This window comes from Mus musculus, chromosome 2, assembly GCF_000001635.26.
Source record: "Mus musculus strain C57BL/6J chromosome 2, GRCm38.p6 C57BL/6J".
Taxonomy (NCBI): Eukaryota; Metazoa; Chordata; class Mammalia; order Rodentia; family Muridae; genus Mus; species Mus musculus.
This window is the reverse complement of record NC_000068.7, coordinates 77,009,611-77,030,085: the sequence shown is the minus strand read 5'-3', so window position 1 is coordinate 77,030,085 and position 20,475 is coordinate 77,009,611. Positions and strand designations below refer to the sequence as shown.

Sequence of the window (20,475 nt, the reverse complement as noted above, 5' to 3'; positions counted from 1 at the left end):
ACCATGTGTGTGTAAATGTTGTACGTGTTCAGTTTGTGTAAATGTTGCATATTAGTTAAGCCAGGTGAGAACTGTCTCTACAAACACTCACAGTTTATTCTAAAAACATTCTAGACTCTTGCATTTGACAGTCACCATGACCACCAGCATGTATGGTTGCCCTGTTGGCTGCAGCAATACATCAGACCTTCTGGCCCCATCACTGTACTCTAGCACCAGTGATGCATGTTGAGATGTGTATGTTGAGTTACCACTGGAATGCTTTCTGCCAGACACACAGGTCTGTGTGCTTCCATGCTTCTTATCACCTGTTCATGCATACACACACACATTTCCTTCTTGTGTCCTTCACCCTCTTTCCTTCCTTGTCCCCTCACATGCCCAGAGTGTCTACCATAGATTCCAGAGCTCCTGATGACTACATATACACATACACATTACATATACATGATCTAGATTATTTGTAGGTTAGTTATTTATGAATACTGACTGAATAAAATATCTAGGAGAGAACCTATTCTTTCCAAAGTGCACTTACAGTGATTATAATTTTAAGATACCAGAATTGTGGAGGCAACACGTTTTCCCAAGTTATTCTAGTTTACCACTAACATCATAACTAATATACAATTTCCTGTTAAACCCCCCCCCACAGGCTCTAAGGAAGAAAATGGAAAAAGTTAATAATAAGACATCTGATTCATTCTTAAGTTATCCAAGTAATAAAGCTAACATGCTTTCGGAAGCCATGGAGGATTTGAAAAAGAACGTGGATGACTTTGACAAAGTTGTGACAGATTACAAAATGAATTTGGACCTGACTGAGCATCTTCAGGAAGTAATAGAAGAGGTATTTTCTTCTTGTTGTAATTCTATTCTTGCCATAATGCTACTTCAGAAAAGGAATTGTTCTGAGCATGGTGTAAGAGGCTCCAAGCTCAGGTACAGTTTAGCCTCTATAGTAAGACTCTATTTCAGAAAAAAAAAAATCTTGCTTTTTAAAAAGAAAATAAATGCAGTATTAGTTACTGCTGTCATGACAGCCCTGGCCATGCTCCCCTTTGTTATTGATTTAAGGTAATTCCCAGAAGTTGAACTGTCTGGTCAAAGGTGATGAACTGCACAGGGTTTTGTTTTTCTGCACTGTCCAGTGGCTCTGAAGAAAGCTTAGGTTAATTTACTCCTTCTCCCAGGACCACAAGAGTTTCCATTTCTCCATCACCTCTATTCAAACTGTCTAACCAGTGCTACCACACAACCACTACTAGAAAGCTGCCTCAACACCCAAGCAGCCTACTTATTTCACAACATTTGAAAGCATTTCAGAATAACCCGAGACTGGAATATCTCAGGTGCTTCGTTACTGGTGTTGTAACCTTTGTTACTGTGAAGGGGACAGTGATAGTCCACCTAAAACATATGATATTTGACAAGGTCCGGTCACTGCCTCATATTTTATATCAGAGAAACAACACCTAAGAGTCTTGCGTGTCCTTTGTTGCCTATTATTCTGACATACAAACTGTCTTTACAGTTAATACAGTTGAGTATTTGGACTTAACACCACATTATGGATGATCTTATTATTCTGTGAAACATGATGTACAGGTTTATTGAAGCTTCTTGGCACTTACTTAATGCTAGCTTTTCACAGAGTCCTGTTTTGCTATTTTTTACCTAGCACAAATGCCTCTGGCCTGGGGCAAACATTCCTCCTGTCACAATTACTTATTTTTAGAGAAAAATTGCTTCATACCTCCACTATGCTTCAAAATAATGACTAGGTTTATTTCATGAAGGTAGAATTCTGTTCTTTGGATGATAGTTCTTTGGCCCATATCTAAATTTCATTCATATGTATATATATATCATTAGAAAACTTGTTCTTGTAGACTAATAGCAGTGTTTGTTGATTATACTAAATTTTGAGTATTATCTACCCAATGTTTCTATTCTTTTTAGTGAGCAAATAATTTTGCTGCTTGCTCTTAAAAGTATACAACAGTGTCTTAAGAACTGTATTTTAGGCAAATCTAGGAAGGCAAGAGAATCAAAGCTATGTCTATACTTTTGCCTTCTAACTTTTCTTGTGTGTATTCTTTAATTATACTTTTAAAATATGTGCCCTGGTACACATGAAAATATATATGACTGTGTGCTGATATTTTCTTTAATATGACTTGGAAAGTTTAAAGACTATATGAACATAAACTCTGAGAAAATCAAAACCTGAAGCATCCTTGGTCAGTGTGATGAACTTCAAAAGGACACATACGTCTCTTGACTCTGCTTTCTTCCATTTGAATATAGTGTAACTTTTGGTATGAAGATGCAAGTGCCACCGTTGTGAGAGTTGGGAAGTATTCCATGGAGTGCCAAACAAGGGAAGCTGTGGACATCCTCCACAGGCAGTTCAATAAGTTTATTACTCCCTCGGTGCCCCAGCAAGAAGAAAGGATTCAGGAGGTCATTGACCTTGCTCAGCGCTTATATGGTGAGCTCATGTGTGATAGTGATTTGCCAATGAACAAATCTGTTCTGAATCTGATCCAGCAGGAAACAGATCAAAGCCCTCACTATCCCCACCTAGGCTGAGAAAAGTCTGTTCTACAGCCAGCAGAAGTAAGCAGTAGGGAATAACTGCCCTACTGTTCTTCCCACAGTAGGAGATGAAGCTTGGTTTTAAACTCTCTGGTATCAGCCCTTCTTCCCTAGTAACTCTGTAGTGGATCCTTTCTATTCTTAGAACCAGAACCACACTCTATAAAGACACAGAGTGTAATGTCCCCTAAGTGATTCTGTGAGCATAAGAAGATTCCGTGATGCTGGTTTCAAAACTTCCCCTAAGGATTTCCATCGTCTCGTTCCCATGAAATTTGATTTGTGGATTGGAGAAATGACTAGAGAACTCTCCCGCGTCTTCCACTCACTTGTAAACACACGGGAGAACTCTGTCACCCCATGAATGCTTTATTCTCCTCCGTGATGAGAGAGTAGAAGAAACCTCTCCATAAAGGAAGTCCCATGGTGCCAATAATGTTAAGAGAGCATTTCCACCGATTCTCTGATGGGACTCCTGGGAGACGAAGGGAGATCCCCAGGGACCAGGCAAAGGCAGCCCAGAGCAAGACATCAGAAGTTGGTTCAGAAATCATCCTCTGGTTGCCCAGAGCCACTCCAGCTCCCAACAGACATTCAGTCCACAGTATGCAGCCTTACTCCCAGACAGATGCAAGATGCACTGTACTGCCTAATATAAGAATAAATTGTCTATTTTTTTCAAAGGAAAATAGTAGCAATACACAACACTAAAATATTATCTGGAAAGCTAATGAGAAGAAACAGATGTCTCTCTCTTGCCATTAGTAAACGCTGTAAGAGAAAGTCTGAAGGGCATCACTAGCACTGTGGATATCTGTCTCTATTTTACACGTGATAATATAGACTCTCCTTTGTCTGTTTTCTGTGCTGGCGAGGGGGAGAATATAATATGCTGTATTAATATATAGTACCTGTTCAATGTCAAGACATGGTAAGTACTTACAAAGTACTATAAAAGTCATAACCTTCTACACTTTGCAGAGTTCTGTGTCCTGCCTTTTGTGTGTTCTGAGTCGTATTACTAACTGATATATGCATTAGTTAGTTGTTGTTTGGATTACCCCATTAGAATGTAATTTCCATGAGACATAAAGCCTTGCCTGTTAACTTGAGCATCATAGTACATACTAAGGGCTCAGTAACTGTTGCAAGAATAAAGGAATAATAGAATACTATGATTGAAAATAAGGATTCTATGAGTTTTCACACATTTATTATCGAGTCTACATACCTTTTAAAATATTTTATTTTATGCCTCTGTGTGTGTGTGTGTGTGTGTGTGTGTGTGTGTGTGTGTGTAAACAGACCATTTATAGGTCAGAGGACAAATTGCAGAATCAGCTTTTTATTTCTACCATGTGAGTCCTGGGAATTGAACTCGGGTCACTAGGTTCGGCAACAAGCACCTTAATTCACTGAGCTATCTCACCAGACCAAGAAGCTATACATCTTTTAAATTGCATTATGCAATTATGCTGGGAATATGAAATAAAGTCGTGCAGATAACTAAAGCATTGCTGAACCCTGAACACTTAGATTTTGCATTTATTTTGGGTCCGGTAGAGCGATGGATGCCACAGTGATTATATAGAGGTCAGAGGACAGCCTGTGGCAGGGAGTTCTCTCACACCGCCATGTGGATCTCAGGGTCCTAGCTCAGGTCACCAGGTTTGAAAGCAAGGGCCTTTCCATACTCAACCTCTGACCAGTCAGAATCCTAACTTTTAATGCAGATAAATGTATCTCAGAAATTGATAGTGAATGCCTACTTTGCCTATTATGCGTATCTGTATTGATTGTGTGAAAACAAAGAAGATACAGTACCTACAGTCAAGAAACGTGATCTAGACCTAAAAGTCACCACGTTGCAAATGCTTGTCTTTTGTTATATGTGTGACTTTTCTCTTCTGTTACTGGTGTTAGAGATTGAGTTTGGGGCCTGTCATAGTGGGGTTTTGTCAATTTAATGCAAATCTAGACATATCTGTTAAGAAGAAATCTCAGTAATAATTGCCTCCGTCAGACTGGCCTGTAGGCATGTCTGTGGGACATTTTACTGATTGCTGATTGGTTTGAGGATGCCAAGCTCACCATGGGTAGTGCCATTCCTGAGCATGTGAGCCTGAGTTATATAAGACAAGTAACTGAGCAAGCTAAGCAAGGAAGCCTGTCAGCAGCATTCCTTTATGGCCTCTGAGTCAGTTCCTGCCTTGAGTTCTTCCCTTGGCTTCTCTTGATGATGGATTATAAACAATAAGCCAAAATAAATCCTTCCCTCCTCAGGTTGCTTTTGGTTGGTATCTTCCCAAAGCAACAGATAAGGGAACCAGACAGGGACGCGGAGATATGAAGCAAGCACTCAGTTACTCTTACGCCCATAGCCCAGAATGAGTATCCTCTCATAAGGAGTGTGTTTCCAGATGGCTTTCAGATTGGTCTTGGTGGGACATGGTTGTGGAATTGCCTGAGTTCTTTTGGATATGAACCCCCTCTCATCAGATGTAAATCTGAGGCAAACACTGTCTGCCATTATCCACATTGCCTTGGCGAGTTGCTCCACATCTCACTCTGTGGAGCCTTTTTCTCTGACACACTCCCATTTGTTTAGGTTTGCTTTTGTTCCCTAGGTTTTCAGAGTCTCATCTGAAATCTTCCACTCATATTCTTTGTGCTTTCTTCTAGTAGTTTTAACATTCTGGGTCTTGAAATTGATTCTTTAATCCAGTTCAAATTGATTTTTCTAACTCATAAACTGGGAAGAGATTGTGGTCAAGGCCCATTCTTTTACTATATAGAGATAGATAATAGATGATAGATAGATAGATGATATGATATGATATAAATAGTGATGATAGAAAGACACAGAGAGTATGGATAGAGATAGATAGAGATAAGGGAGATAAAGATATGTAGGAATATTTGAACATAGATTTACTGTCTCAGCTTGTCCTTGGATTAAATTATTTCAGAGAATTAAAATTACACACATCTGTGGCAGACAGGTTCCAACGAGATGATAGAGAGCCTTGAATGCCATCCTGGGAAATGTATATTTTCCAAGTGGTGAAGAATTTCTGAATGTCCTGGATAGGAAACCCTGATTCGTACTGTGTCTTTAGAGCACTAATATAGTGGCATTATTTAGGCTACATACAAGTGGCAATGGTGCAGCAAATGCACTCTATTTTAGGACTCCTGGGCTAGTGAGTTTTCCATCACTGTGGCAAAATAGCTGGCTCGGAGTTTCAGAGCCATCATCCCATGCCTGGCTTGTTCCACTTCTTTGGGCTTAGGTTCGATAGAATGTTTTGGCAACAAGACTGTGTAGCAGAGAAGGCTTCTCACATTACAGCATCCAAAAAAAAAACAGGGAGTGATAAAGAAAAGCCTAGGTACAAGATATTTCTTCAAAGCATATTCCCCAAGCAACCCATTTCCTCTGATCCTCCCCACTTTCCACGGGATCTACTACCTCCCAATAGTCAATTCAGTTACTAACTGAGCAACAAGCAAATCCACTGATCCAGTCAGAGGTCATAGGATCCTTTCCAAAAGTCCAACCTCTGAACATAGCATTGAGAACCAAGGCTAGCATTGATATTTCCTAATCAAACCACAATCCCGACATGGGAATGGCGCATACCTATAATCCCAGAATTTAGGAAATGGCGATTATATAGTAAATTTAAGGCCATATCTCACCTTCATCTCTCCCTACCCCACGACCCAATATCCAAATATATCTAAACACTTGGCCTTTAAAAATGCCTGCATTCACTGATTTCTGTTCATTGTGTGTTTGCCAGGAAATTACTATCCACCAGCATTTACAAAAGACACTTAGGAGGTGAATTAGCATCCAGTTTTTTCCTATTTTCTTGTTAAGAATTCTCTTTACATATAGATTTATCTTTGCTCCTTCCCAGGTTTGGAAGAGGGGCAGAAATATGCAGAGAAGATTGTCACAAGACACAAGGAGATTCTTGAATCTATTACTGAATTATGTGGGTCTCTCGTGGAACTTAAAGAAAAACTGATGGTAATTTCTTCTTTCTAGAATATGTATTATCAAGTGATATAAATAAAAATGTGTTAATCAAATGTCTTCTGGTACAGGGATGTTCTACAACAAATTCTCAAGAGGCACAATATGCACATTTGTTTCACAGCATTCTAACATGATTATCTGGGGGGTTGTGATAATTAATCCTGTTTCTTTCCCATCACTGCAGAGAAAAATGTTGCTGGGAATGAGGGCTAAATACAATTAAGGTGTCTTGTTTATATTTCTGTGGACCATATCCCAGAGGATAAATGTGTACTGTTAAAACCAAAGCAAAGTTTATTAAGGACTCTTGGGTTTATGTTCATAAATAATAGATGTGATCGCTTCCTTCCTCCAAATTATGGCACCAAAGGAAATAACACTAATCTTCAGGTATTGTTTTTATTGAGCATGTAGTACTATGGAAGTCTTAAGCTAACCATCACAACCTTCATAGAATTTAAATAAAATAATATGTGAAAAACAAGGTAAACACTTATGATGGCTATGATGGACAAATGCCAACTAAAGGAAAAATATGTTGTTATGCTCTGAAATGTTTTGATTGATGCTGCTTTTACAACTTAATGAGGTGAGCTGGTTGAGGGTAAATAGCTATGTCACCAAGAGCATAGGTTCTACATCAGAACTCAGTTGCCTTGGAATACCTTTGGGTTACAACTTGGGTAAATTGTTTTAATCTCTATGGGACTAGATTCTCTAACCGCATGGATCGGAATGGATGCCACTGTGGTCCGCAGGCTTGGCTGTGAAGCTGTTCAGTGCTACTGGGTATGTCATCGTATGGTTCATGCCTATTAGTGAACTTGCCGTTCATGTGGAGTTACATATTTCATGGCAAAGAGTTTTATGATTTTTTCCATGTCATAAACTTGAGCATTGACTCAATTTAGATAAACTGGGAAATTTTAACTCAGTAGTTACATAACCAAGTTGCCATTTCCCTTCTGTTAAGCATCAAGATTTTTCAACTTATATTTCTACCATTTTTTCATCACATTGCAGTGAACATCTTTGTGCTTGAGTTTTTCATTCTTTTGCTGTATTTTGTGCTATCGACACACAAATTCTCCAATGCAGATGTAAAGAATTTAATTGAAATGCTATGCAAAATGACCTTGTATAAATATTTTACAATTGCAAAACCACTAGTGTGATTAAGCCATATATCCTAGATTATCTTTGTGAACATCTTACCTCTATTTCAACTCCCTGGGTTCCTGTTTTTTTTTTTTTTCCATTTCATACATGTATAAAATGAAAATCCTCCTTTCTCAGACTCTGCTGGCCATCATCTATAGTACCCTCCTTTATATTGGACATCTTCAGCTTAATGAAATCTAGTCTCTTCAAATGTGATTCTTTTCCATCCTTCATTTCCATAGCTCCGTTCTTGGAAGAGCTGCTCCTGTAACCTGCCTCTACTCTCTCATTTTCTATGCCTTGGACACTCCCTTCAATTAGGATTATTTTGCTATTTTGCATTTCCAATCCAGCATTCAGATACTCTTTTATTCTACTTGCAAGTCCCTTGATTCTATATCTGGTGTGATTCCCCTTTCTGAATATTGCTGGGCTCATGTCCTTTTATGTTAAAAGCCTTCACTACACGACCCTTCCATGGTTTTGAGACTTGACACATTCTCCATTGCTTCTAGATTCATTGCAGTTCCTGTCTAACCTTCCTTAGTGTTTCTACTACTTGACTTTTACTTCAAGTGCATGACCCTCTAGTTATCAAAATGTTATCCATACCCAAAGTTAAATAGAAATATCCCTTTTTCTACACAAATCTCCCTTACTCCTCCCTTGTTACTCACCGATCACTAGTGATCTTTCTCATTCGCCTTAGTCTGTTCTGGCTGCTAGATTAAGTACTATAGTCCTGGTGGTGGATAAGCAAGAGAAATGTGTTTCTCACCGTTCCAGAGGTTAGTAAGTCTGAAGTCAAGATGAAGGTGGTTTAACCATTGGAGTTTCTGCTTCTCTGTAGTTACTTCATTCACATTTATGAGGTCTGAGTGCAAAGGGTCTCTTAAATCTCTTTTTCAAATTCACTAATGCATTCCTGAGGGCCCCAACTCTTCTTACATGGGAGCTGTTAAAGAGAGGATTCACAAACTGAAAAGGATAAAATAGTTATGAAAATTCATTGCTGTTTGTGTACCAGTTTGACATGTTAAAAAGGCTTGCATACTTATCATCTCTGGTGATTTTCAAGGAACCTTGAGATGGAGAGAATACCTTTGTTGTTTGATACTTTTTGGTTTCCAGTTTTGTTTGTTTGTTTATAAGACAGAGTTGTCACTATATAACCCTTGGCTGTCTTGGAACTCATTATGTAGGCTAAGCTAACTTCAAACTCAGAGATCCAAGTGCTTCTGCCTCCCTAGGCTGAGGATTAAAAGTGTGTTCTACGAGGGTTGCTTTCTGTCTTCCAGGAGAAAGATATGGGTCCAAGGAGATTAGAAGTGCTGTCCCTGAGTCTTCACAGCCACTGATAGTAGATCTGGAATTTGAAGTTACATCTAATTTAACACCCAGAATTCTTTCCACAACAGCTGCCATTGTGGTTTAGATTCCAAGTGTGTATTAGTGCCGAGTGACTCATGCAGTAATACAAACCAGTTTCATTTTAGAGTAGAGATTCAAAGCTCAATTTCCCCAGTAGGTTCTCCCAAATTCTCTGAGCAAGTGTAATATGCACTTTGGGGAATGTGCCTGTTTCCATAACCATCTAACACCATGATGAACACACAACAATCTTCTACTATAATACAAACATTGTTTGCAGCCATGTCTACCAACACTTGATGCACCTGTGCCTCCATTTCTCTCCACAAATACTTGGCCCTCAACCTGCCCCCCTGCCAGTGTGTAAAGCTCCACTACCTCTGACTAAAGCTGAGCCCCATAAAATGCAGGAACGAGTAATACTCGCAGGAGACAGCCTGTGTTCCCCACTGTTCTATTTCCTTCCTCTTTCCGATATTCTCCCAGTCTGCGTGTGTGGATTCCCAGGCTTTCCTCTTCATTCTCCTCCAGAGACCTCAGCATGTCTTCCTCATTGATGCCCTTCAGCCTCCTAGTGGCTTAAAGTGTCCTACACAGTGATTCCATCTCCAGAGAATGTGCTTGCAGGAACATCCTACGGTAACAGTCACTTCATTCTTTACAGGGCCTTGGAACCATTGGTTTTACTGGCAATGAGCTCTACTAAAGGGCTGAGCAAGAAGAGAGCTGGGAGCTTGAAGTGGAACATTGGTCTCTTGTGGAATGCATTTACTGAAAAGTTGCTGTTGGCTTACTTTTTTTTCTGGGTGGTTAGCATATGGCATTATTTCTCTAATTTTTCTAGCTCTCACTCTCACTAAACTTGCTTTGTACAGCAGGGAGAGGTTCCAAAGATGAATTCAGATTTGGAAGATTTCCATGACAATTGCATTGATCTGCTAAAGGGGCCAGGGAAGGATGACCAGAAAACATTCAGTGAAGAAAGGAATGAGGTAATGAAAGTATTTAGCTTCAACCTTCTGTTATTTTGTCTTTGAGATTTGTATATCTATATCAACTCTGTCTCACCCATCAAATCAAGTTTTTGAATATAAACTCACTGTGAGTTTCCTCATCCCGGCCATGCTAGCTACCCTTACTTGGTCATTCTCTCTCAGGTTTCTCTCTGGGTCCCCTCTACTGAATCCTAGAGCGATAAGCATCTCACAGACACATTAGCTTAGGCTAGCTCTACTCTCCCATCTCTTGCCTAATGACCTTTGCATCAATCTTATTTCATTTTATTTGAAAACCTGTTAGAGCATTACCAAAGGGGAAGCTTTTAAAATTGTTTTACATGAACCATGAGGAAATATTAGTACATAAAACCAGGCTCCATGTTTTTCCTCTAGACTCTTAACACCACATGATATTTCTAAGCATCTGTACTAAGGTACCGAATCCAGCTAAAGTATAAATACTACTTAAACAAATGTTTAAACCTTGTATCATATACATGTAAATTAAAGCAGCTAACAAGGGGATGGCAAATACTCATGAATACAAAGGCTTTCAAAGGTCTCGTTTAAGTGGCCACACCCTTCCAGGCTTTCCTATGGATAAGAGGCTCTATTTGTAGCTGCTGTATTACAGTTAGGCTTGATTTCTTTTCTTTGTCAATGTGCCTGTTTCTAGTTTTATTCTCCTGGATGAAAAGCAGACCAAACATGTTTCCCAGCAGCCCCCAAATTAACAAAATATACTTCTATGATAAAAGAGTTAAACACACACACACACACACACACACACACACACACACACACAATTTGTAAGTTATTTCATGAACCAAGATTTCTTTTCTTGTAGTGAGTACAATTCTTCTAGATTCTTTATACGTCTTTTTTTTTCCCAGATTGAATCTGTGTCAAAGTCCAGTGCAATCGTACAGCTCCTAGCCAGCATTAATACCATGAAGCAGGCTACTTTTTGAGTGGTACAATTTGGAGCCTTTTACACCTGGGTCTCCTCTAAGTACAAAAAATGCTGGCTAGCCTTAGTCATCTGTCTGACTTCAATCTCCTATCAAATGGTTGTTAGTTATTCTTATCCAAGTCAGGGTTTCTTACCTGCAACACTCCTGGCATTTTACCCAGAGAAAGAACTTCTCTGGAGGGAGTGAAGATCTTATGTACTGTAAAATCTGTAACAGCCTTGTGCCCCTTCTGTGAGCCCTCCTGTTACTTAGCCTGTCTGGGTATGTGGATTGTGGCATGATTATCCTTTACTTTACAGCTAATATCCATGTATGAGTATATACCATGTTTGTCTTTCTGGGTCTGGGTTACCTTACTCAGGATAATATTTTTCTAGTTCCATCCATTTGCCTGCAAGTTTTATGATGTCATTGTCTTTAACAGCTGAGCAATGATGTCATTGTTCTTAACAGCTGAGCAACATGCAACATCCCCTTGCTATTTCCTGACTGATGTTCATAGCACTGCTGTCTGCCTAACCTGGACTAGGAAAACAAATGTCAATGGGAATAGCCAATATCCTACTGGAGAGCAATATCATCCCTTATACATGTGCAAAGACAACCACTTAACATGATAAAGAATAAATACACCACATTTTAAAATCTATGATTTTAAATACTTTTGATTTGTTACAATATTATTATTTTAGTTCTATAAATTTTCCTATATCATGTGTTAGATGCATTTAATAAAGACTCAGAAACAAAAGGCATTGCTGCTAAAGCAACCACACTCACCTTTTATACCTTGTAAAGGGGGTTTTTAATCTTCCTTTTATCTATTTTTATTAAAAGAAACAGATGCCTTTAAATAAAACAGATGCAACTTATTCTCATTGACAGGTGACTTTTATTTTAAAATAAATTAAAAGACACACTAGATCATCAGTCGTTTACAATCAAGTGAAGGCCCCAATTACAGCTGTCAAGAGTTCTGACTGGCATCATTTCCTACCCTGTCTACTGTCGTTGGTACAGACAGCATAATGAATGGGCAGCAGTGCGCTTCATTTTCAAGCAGCTCAATCACACTTATGCGCTTATTGTCTCTCCTATTTACATAGAGGTCAGATGTAATGATTCTCCAAAGCCCCCAAAGGGCAAATTAGAGGAAAGTCCCAGGTAGAAACCTGGGATCACACTGAACTCAGTCCTGATACCCTTAAATGCTGTGAGTCTTCCTCAGGAAAAAAAAAACAAAAAACAAAAACAAAACAACAACAACAAAAAAACCAGTTCTACGGAATGATTATAAAAAGATATTTACGACAGGAAGTTTCTTCTGAGACAGTGAAGTCCTTTTCATGTCTCCTGACTCCTGGAAGGGTAGAAGGCGTTAAACAATCGCACCAATGTAATGCACATAGCATTGTCAACAGGTTACTGCTGGCGTTTTATCCCTAGGCTGGGTGCTGAAGCTGAAGCCACAGCAATATCTGAAAACTCCCAAGGTTAAATGGCAGCACAGAGTATTAAAGGACTTGCCTAAAGCCATGGGACCATTTGGTAGCTGATGAGAGATTTGGATGCTAGCACTGAGAGGTGCTAGGAGGGATTGGACTCGTCTGATCTAATCTCATGTTAGAATTGAAGAAACTCAGACAAAGGGGCATTAAATAGTTTCCCCTCCAGAATGACAGAAACTAATACCAGAGGTCAGCAGGTAGCCTGGTCCTTTTGGATTTCAGTAAAATACCTCTTCCAGGAGGACCAAGAGGTTCTCCCAGGACTGCGCCATAAGCATGAGCTGTTTGTAGCGATACCGTGGGTGCCAGGCTGACCCTTCCCTTCTGTCTTGCCTGCTGTGTGCAGGAGGATTAATAGGCAACAGAACGAAAGTGCCTCTCTTTGAGAGAGTTCAGTGGAGAGTGCTTATCAGGGTGGGAGGATAGCCCCTGGTTCTTCCCATCAGGTCATGGAATGGGTGTTAGACTTTACAGAGACTGATGCCTTGGGAGACTAAGAAGAGTAAAGGCTCTCTTCCCCTTTCTGTTCCCTTTCTTTACCATGTTATACAAGGGTCCTAAGGTCTCTGGTCCCCATTTGTCTGTCCGTGAGCCCTCCGTGGGCCTTTGTACAGAAAGTCCCCTGCCTAGTATTTCTATTTACTTCCCACTAATCTGAGGAATCTTCTTTATCCTAAAGAAAGAACACCTAATGTAGAGATATTTGGGGATGCAAAGGGTCTGGTATTCCTTTAGATGTGTGGTGTGCACGTCTCCCTATGCAATGGATTTTGAGGATTGATTCTGCTCAGTTAGGTCAATGGGTCTACAATATGATTCCTTTCCAGAACTGACCCTACGCAAAGGCAGTGATTATAAACCTGTGGAAATCAAAGTGCACCAGTCATGCGAGACATAAGAACCAGGGCAGAGGTGTATAATGAGTTAAAAGGCACTGTATCATTAGGTATATAAATGGCCAGGGATGTTAGAGGAAGGGTATACATAGAAGATTAAAAGGCCAAGAGTGGGAGCTGGGGAAGAGCTTCAGTCAGGAAAGTACTTGCCACCCACAGGGGGACCCGGTTCAGGCTCCCAATACCCTGTAAAAAGCTCGGTCCCACTGTGTGCCTGTAAAAGCAGTTCTAAGGAGATGGAGACAGGAGGCTCACTAAAGCCCAATGGTGACACAAGTCCAAGTGAATTGGTAGCCTGCAAGTATCAAATAAAACTACAACAGTAACAATGGAGGAAGATAGCCAGTGTGGATGCCTGGCACCCACACACATATGCACATCAGTGAGTACACACACATATGTAAACGTATACATATCACATACCTAGCAGAAAAACAAAAACAACAAAAAAAAAAAAAAACAAAAGCTAACTATACCTGTTGAGATGGTGTGGGAAGAGAATCAGGATGAAAACAGAGAGCAGAGAAAGATGTACGAGAAACAAATTTAGAACAGGGTCATGGTCAGCAAATCAGAGCGGAATTTCCCAACTGATTTCCCAGAACTCGTCGGGAAAGATGCAAGTGTCTTATAGAAACGATGATTCCATGCTGGGAAAATTAGAAACGATAGTCGCTACCTGTGAAGGCTTACATACTTTATTCATAAGTGAAAAGTGTAGACATTTGGCAAACTATACCTCATTGAGCTTCAAAAGTAGTGATTGTAACATTTTAAAATGACTTGGAGGACTGTCTGCCCATTTCCATGTAGAGAACAAAGCAGAAAGGACCAAGAGCCAAATGAATGTGGTCAGAAAAAATATTTACATAAAATGTACCTTAGTTGCTTGCTGAAATGACTGCTCTGTGGGTAACTCTTGGTTAGTGTCAAAGGCATGATTAACTATGCTTTCAGAAAATCACTTATTTGATAAACACACTTGTAGTGCCCCCTCCTTAGATAACTGAGCAGAAGTAGGAGCTGAATAAGAATTTGGTCGGGAGAGAATTTTACCTATGGCTCTTAAGTAGTATTTCAGTTCACTTGAGGGCGCTTTGAATATTTTTGGTCATGGTCATGGAGAGTGCCCAATACACATCTGGAGTTCAGGGACTCTGCCACCATCTCCCTGAGGCTTACCTTAGGTTTTCATCTCACGCTGGGCATCGTTTTAATGGGAGGGAGGCTGGGGAAAGCAGTGTATCCACCTAATGTAACCGTGGCTTTCCTCCTTTGAAGGGGCAGGTGCAGGGAGCAGATGTATTGGCCGTCAATGGAACAAGAGAAGATGGGCTTCCCATGGACTTGAGGCGGACCTCCTCTGACAAAGAGGACAGCGCCCAGGGTCTGATCCTTCCAGAAGACACACTATCTGGAGAAGAATCTGAGTGTATCTCATCCGATGACATCTCTTTGCCTCCACTGCCAGTGAGCCCCGAGTCCCCTCTGGCACCATCAGACATGGAGGTAGAAGAACTTACCAGCTCCTCTGCCCTCGCCCTGCACATCAGCGGCTACAGGATGCATCCAGGGACAGGTGGTCTAGGAAAGGCCCAGGAGTCTGCTCTTCCCTCACCCATTGCCTTTGCGGATGGGGGCCATAGTAAGAAAGACACATTTACAAGTCATTTTGAGAGGCCCTATCCACAGTTGAAAGCTGAATCCTCATTAGCCTCCAGAGGATCAGCAGAGATGAGTACCAAGTTGCACATCAATGTGAAATGTCCAGCGAGCATGCCCCATGAAGTGCACGACAAAGCTTTACAGCAATGCTCCCAGGCTCGGGAGAGCACACTAGAAATGCAGGAAAAAGTGCATGCTGATTCTAACGTCACTAAAACCCAAGACAGGCTGCATGCTGCCCTTGATGTGTCCCCTGGCCTCGGCTCTCAACCAGACACCAGCGAGAGCCATCAGAGGCGAGTGGGTCCCCAAGGAAACAAGAAAAACTCATCCGCAGAAAACAGCGTGGTCAGCCTAGCTGGCCAGGCACCTCATTTCTCCAGGCTGCTGTCCAATGTAACTGTCATGGAAGGTTCCCCAGTGACTTTGGAAGTCGAAGTAACAGGATTCCCAGAGCCTACACTGACATGGTGGGTAGCCTATAATGACAAGCCATAGACAGAAATAACTGCTGAGAGTATCTCATTTTGTGTGGACTAACCTAGAGGTTCAGGGCTGGCTGACTAACCCTCAGGACACTCAACCCTGCATGCTTTGGTCTCACCGTACACCTCCACTTTCATTTAACTAAAAGCTTTGTAATGCCGTGGGGGTGGGGAGTAACCATCTAACATAATGATTAACACCACACACACACACACACACACACACACACACACACACACACACACACACACCGCTCCAGAAGCCCTGGAAGTTGATTCTGCTTGGTTTTCTTTCCATTTAACATTCCTCATTTTAAATAATCAGGTCTTGAAATGCCAACCCTATTGTCTGCTTCTATATTGGAATGGCATTGTCTTAGCTTGACACCCTTCAGGGACTTAAAAAGCCTAAGATACCATAGATTTTTTTTTCTTCCCCTTTTCACTCATTTCATCTTCTCGACAGAACCGCGGGCACCTTTGTGATATTTGTTTTGCTAAGGGTCCTTTTAAAAAATACCTTTGGGAGCGACGCACGCCTTTAATCCTAGCACTTGAGAGGCAGAGGCAGGTGGATTTCTGAGTTCGAGGCCAGCCTGGTCTACAGAGTGAGTTCCAGGACAGCCAGGGCTACACAGAGAAACCCTGTCTCGAAAACCTTCGGTATAAAATATGGAAATACTTTTATAGCTGCTCCAGGTGCCTGATAATAAGCTTATTTTTGGAAAGTGATGTAATACCTGAGCCGTGAACAGTGTGACCTCACTCTAGAGACATGGTTGCCTTTGTAAAAGTAAACCATAAAGCCAAAGGCTCTGAACCACTTGCTGTGAATAGCAAAGTTGTTCTAGACTTTTCCATGGGACTTACTTCTAAACCTTCACAAAATTCTCATCCTGAGGCAAACTCACATGAAAGCACACTAAGGAGGGTTGGTGAGTTTATACTGACAGGCTAATATTTATCAGAAATTTTCTGTAAGATTTGTTTTGTTTTTGCATGTCTCATTGATGGTACTTGACTTGTGAAGCAGGTATCTAAAGAATTTAGGAGAAAATTTTGGCACTCAAATAGTACAAGAATCTGTACTTGTGTAAGTGCAGAAATTAGCACTTTTTTGTTTTGTTATTTTTGCAATTGCATGGTTTTTTTTTTACAAATAAAAACTTTTGTATTTATGAATTCAACAGTTATTTATTTCATAATTAAATACTAGTTCACCCCAAGGAAAGATGTTGTCTGAGGTGTTTCTTATTTTTCTCCATACAAACAAACAGCTCCATTAGAACATATCACTGAAGAATGGTGGCATATGTATTGTTAGAGAACTATTGCAGATTATAAAACATAAAACCACTTTGCATCAGATCTAGAGTTTTGCCCAGTGAACAGTTGGTAGGCTATCGGGGTGTTCTGCATTCCCGGGACACTCTGAAGATGCAAAAATATCAATTAAGTAATGGGGACAAAAAATTGACCCTGGGAGCTGGACCAAGCATGAGGGCCTGGTTTCAGTTGGATACAGTGACAGGCACCTGTAATCTCAGTCCTAGCGTGGCGGAGATAGAAGCTGAATCAGTGAGCTTCACGTTCTGTCGGGAAGACCCTGACTCAGACGATCAAATACAGAGCAGTGAAGGAGGCATCAGCATCTGGCCTTGACACACATGCATACATACATGTGCATACACACATGCATACATGCACATATACACATACATACATACACATAACATATACACATGCATACATACACACATGCATACATACACATGCATACATGTGCATACATACATGCCCACACATATACGTATATTCCAGACACATACAAAGAAAACTGACTTGGGTTTCTCATCAGTCCTTGTATGGATGTATTTATAAATAGATGTAGAATATGAGATATCAATTCTTTGCTGTCTAAGATGATCCAGGTAAGTATTCATGCTCATGGAGAAATTTGAGAAATAGATCATTTATAGTCAAAGTGTAATGTCATGTCACAAATGCATTTTATAACGAGGACTCATTGTCTTCTAATGAATTTAATTCACCATTAAAATGAGCTCCTTTCAGCAGGAGTGGTGTAAAGTCCCTCCTTTCAACCTGTGCGTTTGTCCTGCTGGGAGGCTCTGGTAAATTAACACAAAGGGCCAACAAGCCTCACTGCCATACCAAGGTCAAATGGGAGTCACGGGTGCTGCTAAAAGCTGCAGAGAGGATGAAGTAGGCTGGATATGCAAGTGCCACTTCACACTGTACCTAACTGTTGCCACAAGGAAACGGTGACCCTGGATGACCAGATGGCCTGAGTTTTGTTGTTGTGTGTGTGTTGTTTTGTATGCGTGTTTTAAAGAGTAACTGGATATATGTATTTTCATCTATAATATTTTAACTGTTAAATATTATCACAAAACTTTCATAAACATGATCTAATTCAGTCGAGATAATTTTCTGGCTACAGGTTGATACACAGTATCCTTGGTGTCTCCCATAGCTAGGATAATCGCTGTTAATTCTAGAGTATATCACAGTGGGAATGGGCCTGATGGTCAGAGCAGTGAGAACTTGGGAATGAGGGAATCAAGAAGTGAGCCTGACTTAAAACCGACTCTCTGCTTTAGGTTCAAGAAGGGCCAGAAACTGTGTGCAGATGGACACTTACAGGTCTTGCACAAGGACACAAAGCATTCGGTGTTCATTCCGAAGGTATGTGAGGCAGATGCTGGCCTCTATGTGGCTCAAGCCCAAAACTCTAGTGGCACCCTGTCTTCCAAAGCCATCCTCCATGTGACAGGTAACCATGGGCCACCAATTACAAGACTAAACTGGATTATGCTGTGTATCATCTATGTCAGTGTATCAGTAATATACTGGCTACTTACACGATAGTGACATGTTGCCATCAATGGACATTGTTATGAGCCTAAAAGACAATATGATTGTTGATTTTCTCATACATCACACAAAGCACTCCCCCAACATACACACACCAATTTATCTCCACTTTGACTAATCCCACTGCTAGGTGAAATAGTTGTATTTTCTCTACGATTTAACATACTTGGGAAACACGGGAAATTATGTACAGCGGGTAATGATACATTTCATACTCTAGGAAGAGAAAGATTCTGTCTAATAAGCTGATCTCTTGTTTAAAGGCATATCAATGCGCACATAGTTCACAAGGATCATAGGGTTTTGTCCTAATTTTCAAATCCAAATGTTTTTCATTTCTCCTTCACTGTGCTCATAACTATCTCTTTGTAGGGCATTGCATCAAACTGAGGTTGTGATTCTCAATGTTGTATTAGCTTCCATTAACTGTGCTTTTCACATTTTGATCTTGTTTACCAAACAAACTTGACCTATGCTGTCTCAACCTACTCTACATTCCTACGTCGGAGGATGTCACTATCAATAACCATTCCTCATGATGGTCTCTTGGGCTTGATGTTGGAGAACAGACGTGCCATCAGCTTCAAAATGGAGTCAACCTTTCTATTAGCTCTGAATGTCATATGTCAAAATGACATACAGGCTGCAGGAGGGGACCAGTTTTCCCCCTGTCCTTCCACTGCTGTGCATTGACCATCTGTGCATAACTATAGGCAGGTCCTACTGCATCTGCTGCTGCTGCTGTTGCTGCTGAACACTGTGTAGCCCTTTACAAGGCATCTCAGTGCCCCCCCTTTCCCATCTGGAAGAGGGGCTCATCTACCTCTTGACAACTGAGTTTTTATTTTATGTCCTGTGGTGATCTGGCCAATGGAAAAATACTCAGAGAAGACTCATTACAATGCTTGGTGTGATTTGCCATCATGCTACTCATTACCCATTAATTCCCTTTCAGATTCTGATCTTTTAGAATATTAAATGAAAAGAGTGCTGTTAATATGTAATTTCTAACTACTCCCTTGGGGGAGGGTAAGACTGATGTTCTATGAATTAGAGTTTAAATTCCTTTCTAACTTCTTACAACTACATCCTTTTCAAAGGCTCTGGACGGTAACCTCTGGAGGATATAGTTAGCGTGTTTTAGAGGGAGTCTGGGTAAGATAGAAGAAGACAATTCTAGCTTTCTTTTGTGCAATTATCTCTGTAATATTGAAGAATGTTGTATGGCTTCCTAATACGAATTATTAAAAAAAATAAGAGAGGTGTTTGTTTTCATATTTTAAACTTTGTCATGCTAGGGTAAAATCAAGTTGAAAGAATAATTTATTACAGATTTTTGATGAAGGGAAGAAATTAATTATGTTGCTGAAAGACTGTCTACAAATAATCAAAATATTTAAATAGAATATATTTGATGTGATATTAAAAAGCTACTGAATGTTGTGGAAGATAAGAAATGTCTAGTCTAGTAAAAAATTGGCCTATTTTTTCTTGTCCTGTGTATACAATTTAATTGAAAAATTGTAACTGTTTTCTTTCAAGTTTTGACAGAAAGCTATTAAAATCTTATATATACACGTCATCCTGAGGACCTCAATCTTTTCACTCTCATTATTTTGTCCAGTTTTAAGATTTTCCATATCATACCTAGCTGCTATGGCCCATGTGGAAGGTAAACCATAAAATCTATTCATGCCCAAAGGAGGCAAACAGGTAACAAATTCCATCCTGCCACACTTTCTAGCATTTATTAATTTGATGAGGTCTCTGTTCCAGTGCTGTCACCCTGGTTGTAGTTAGGTTTGAAGATTGCCAGAGCATGTGAATTGCAAGTTCACTTTACCTGTTTCGCTTCAGTTAATATTCTTCCTTC

At 40.3% G+C, this 20,475-nt stretch overlaps 1 protein-coding gene across 8 annotated transcripts in view; it reads left to right on the top strand.

Annotated features, from left to right (window-relative positions):
• Positions 1 to 20,184, top strand: part of Ccdc141 (coiled-coil domain containing 141) — a 163,868-nt gene extending 143,684 nt beyond the window's left edge. For 6 of the 8 annotated variants that reach the window (XR_001783148.2, XM_006499911.4, XM_006499914.4 and 3 more), the window contains 6 exons: positions 656 to 850; positions 2,311 to 2,494; positions 6,528 to 6,640; positions 10,057 to 10,173; positions 14,839 to 15,692; positions 18,329 to 20,184. Coding sequence is in view for 7 of the 8 variants with exons in the window: in XM_006499911.4 (XP_006499974.1) it covers positions 656 to 850; positions 2,311 to 2,494; positions 6,528 to 6,640; positions 10,057 to 10,173; positions 14,839 to 15,692; positions 18,329 to 18,596 (1,731 nt within the window). In the remaining variant the exon portion in view is untranslated. Of the gene's footprint in view, positions 1 to 655; positions 851 to 2,310; positions 2,495 to 6,527; positions 6,641 to 7,361; positions 7,439 to 10,056; positions 10,174 to 14,838; positions 15,693 to 18,328 lie in introns of those variants that run through there. The other 2 variants (NM_001025576.3, XM_006499917.4) reach the window with 2 other exon arrangements.
• The last annotated feature ends 291 nt before the right edge of the window (positions 20,185 to 20,475 follow it).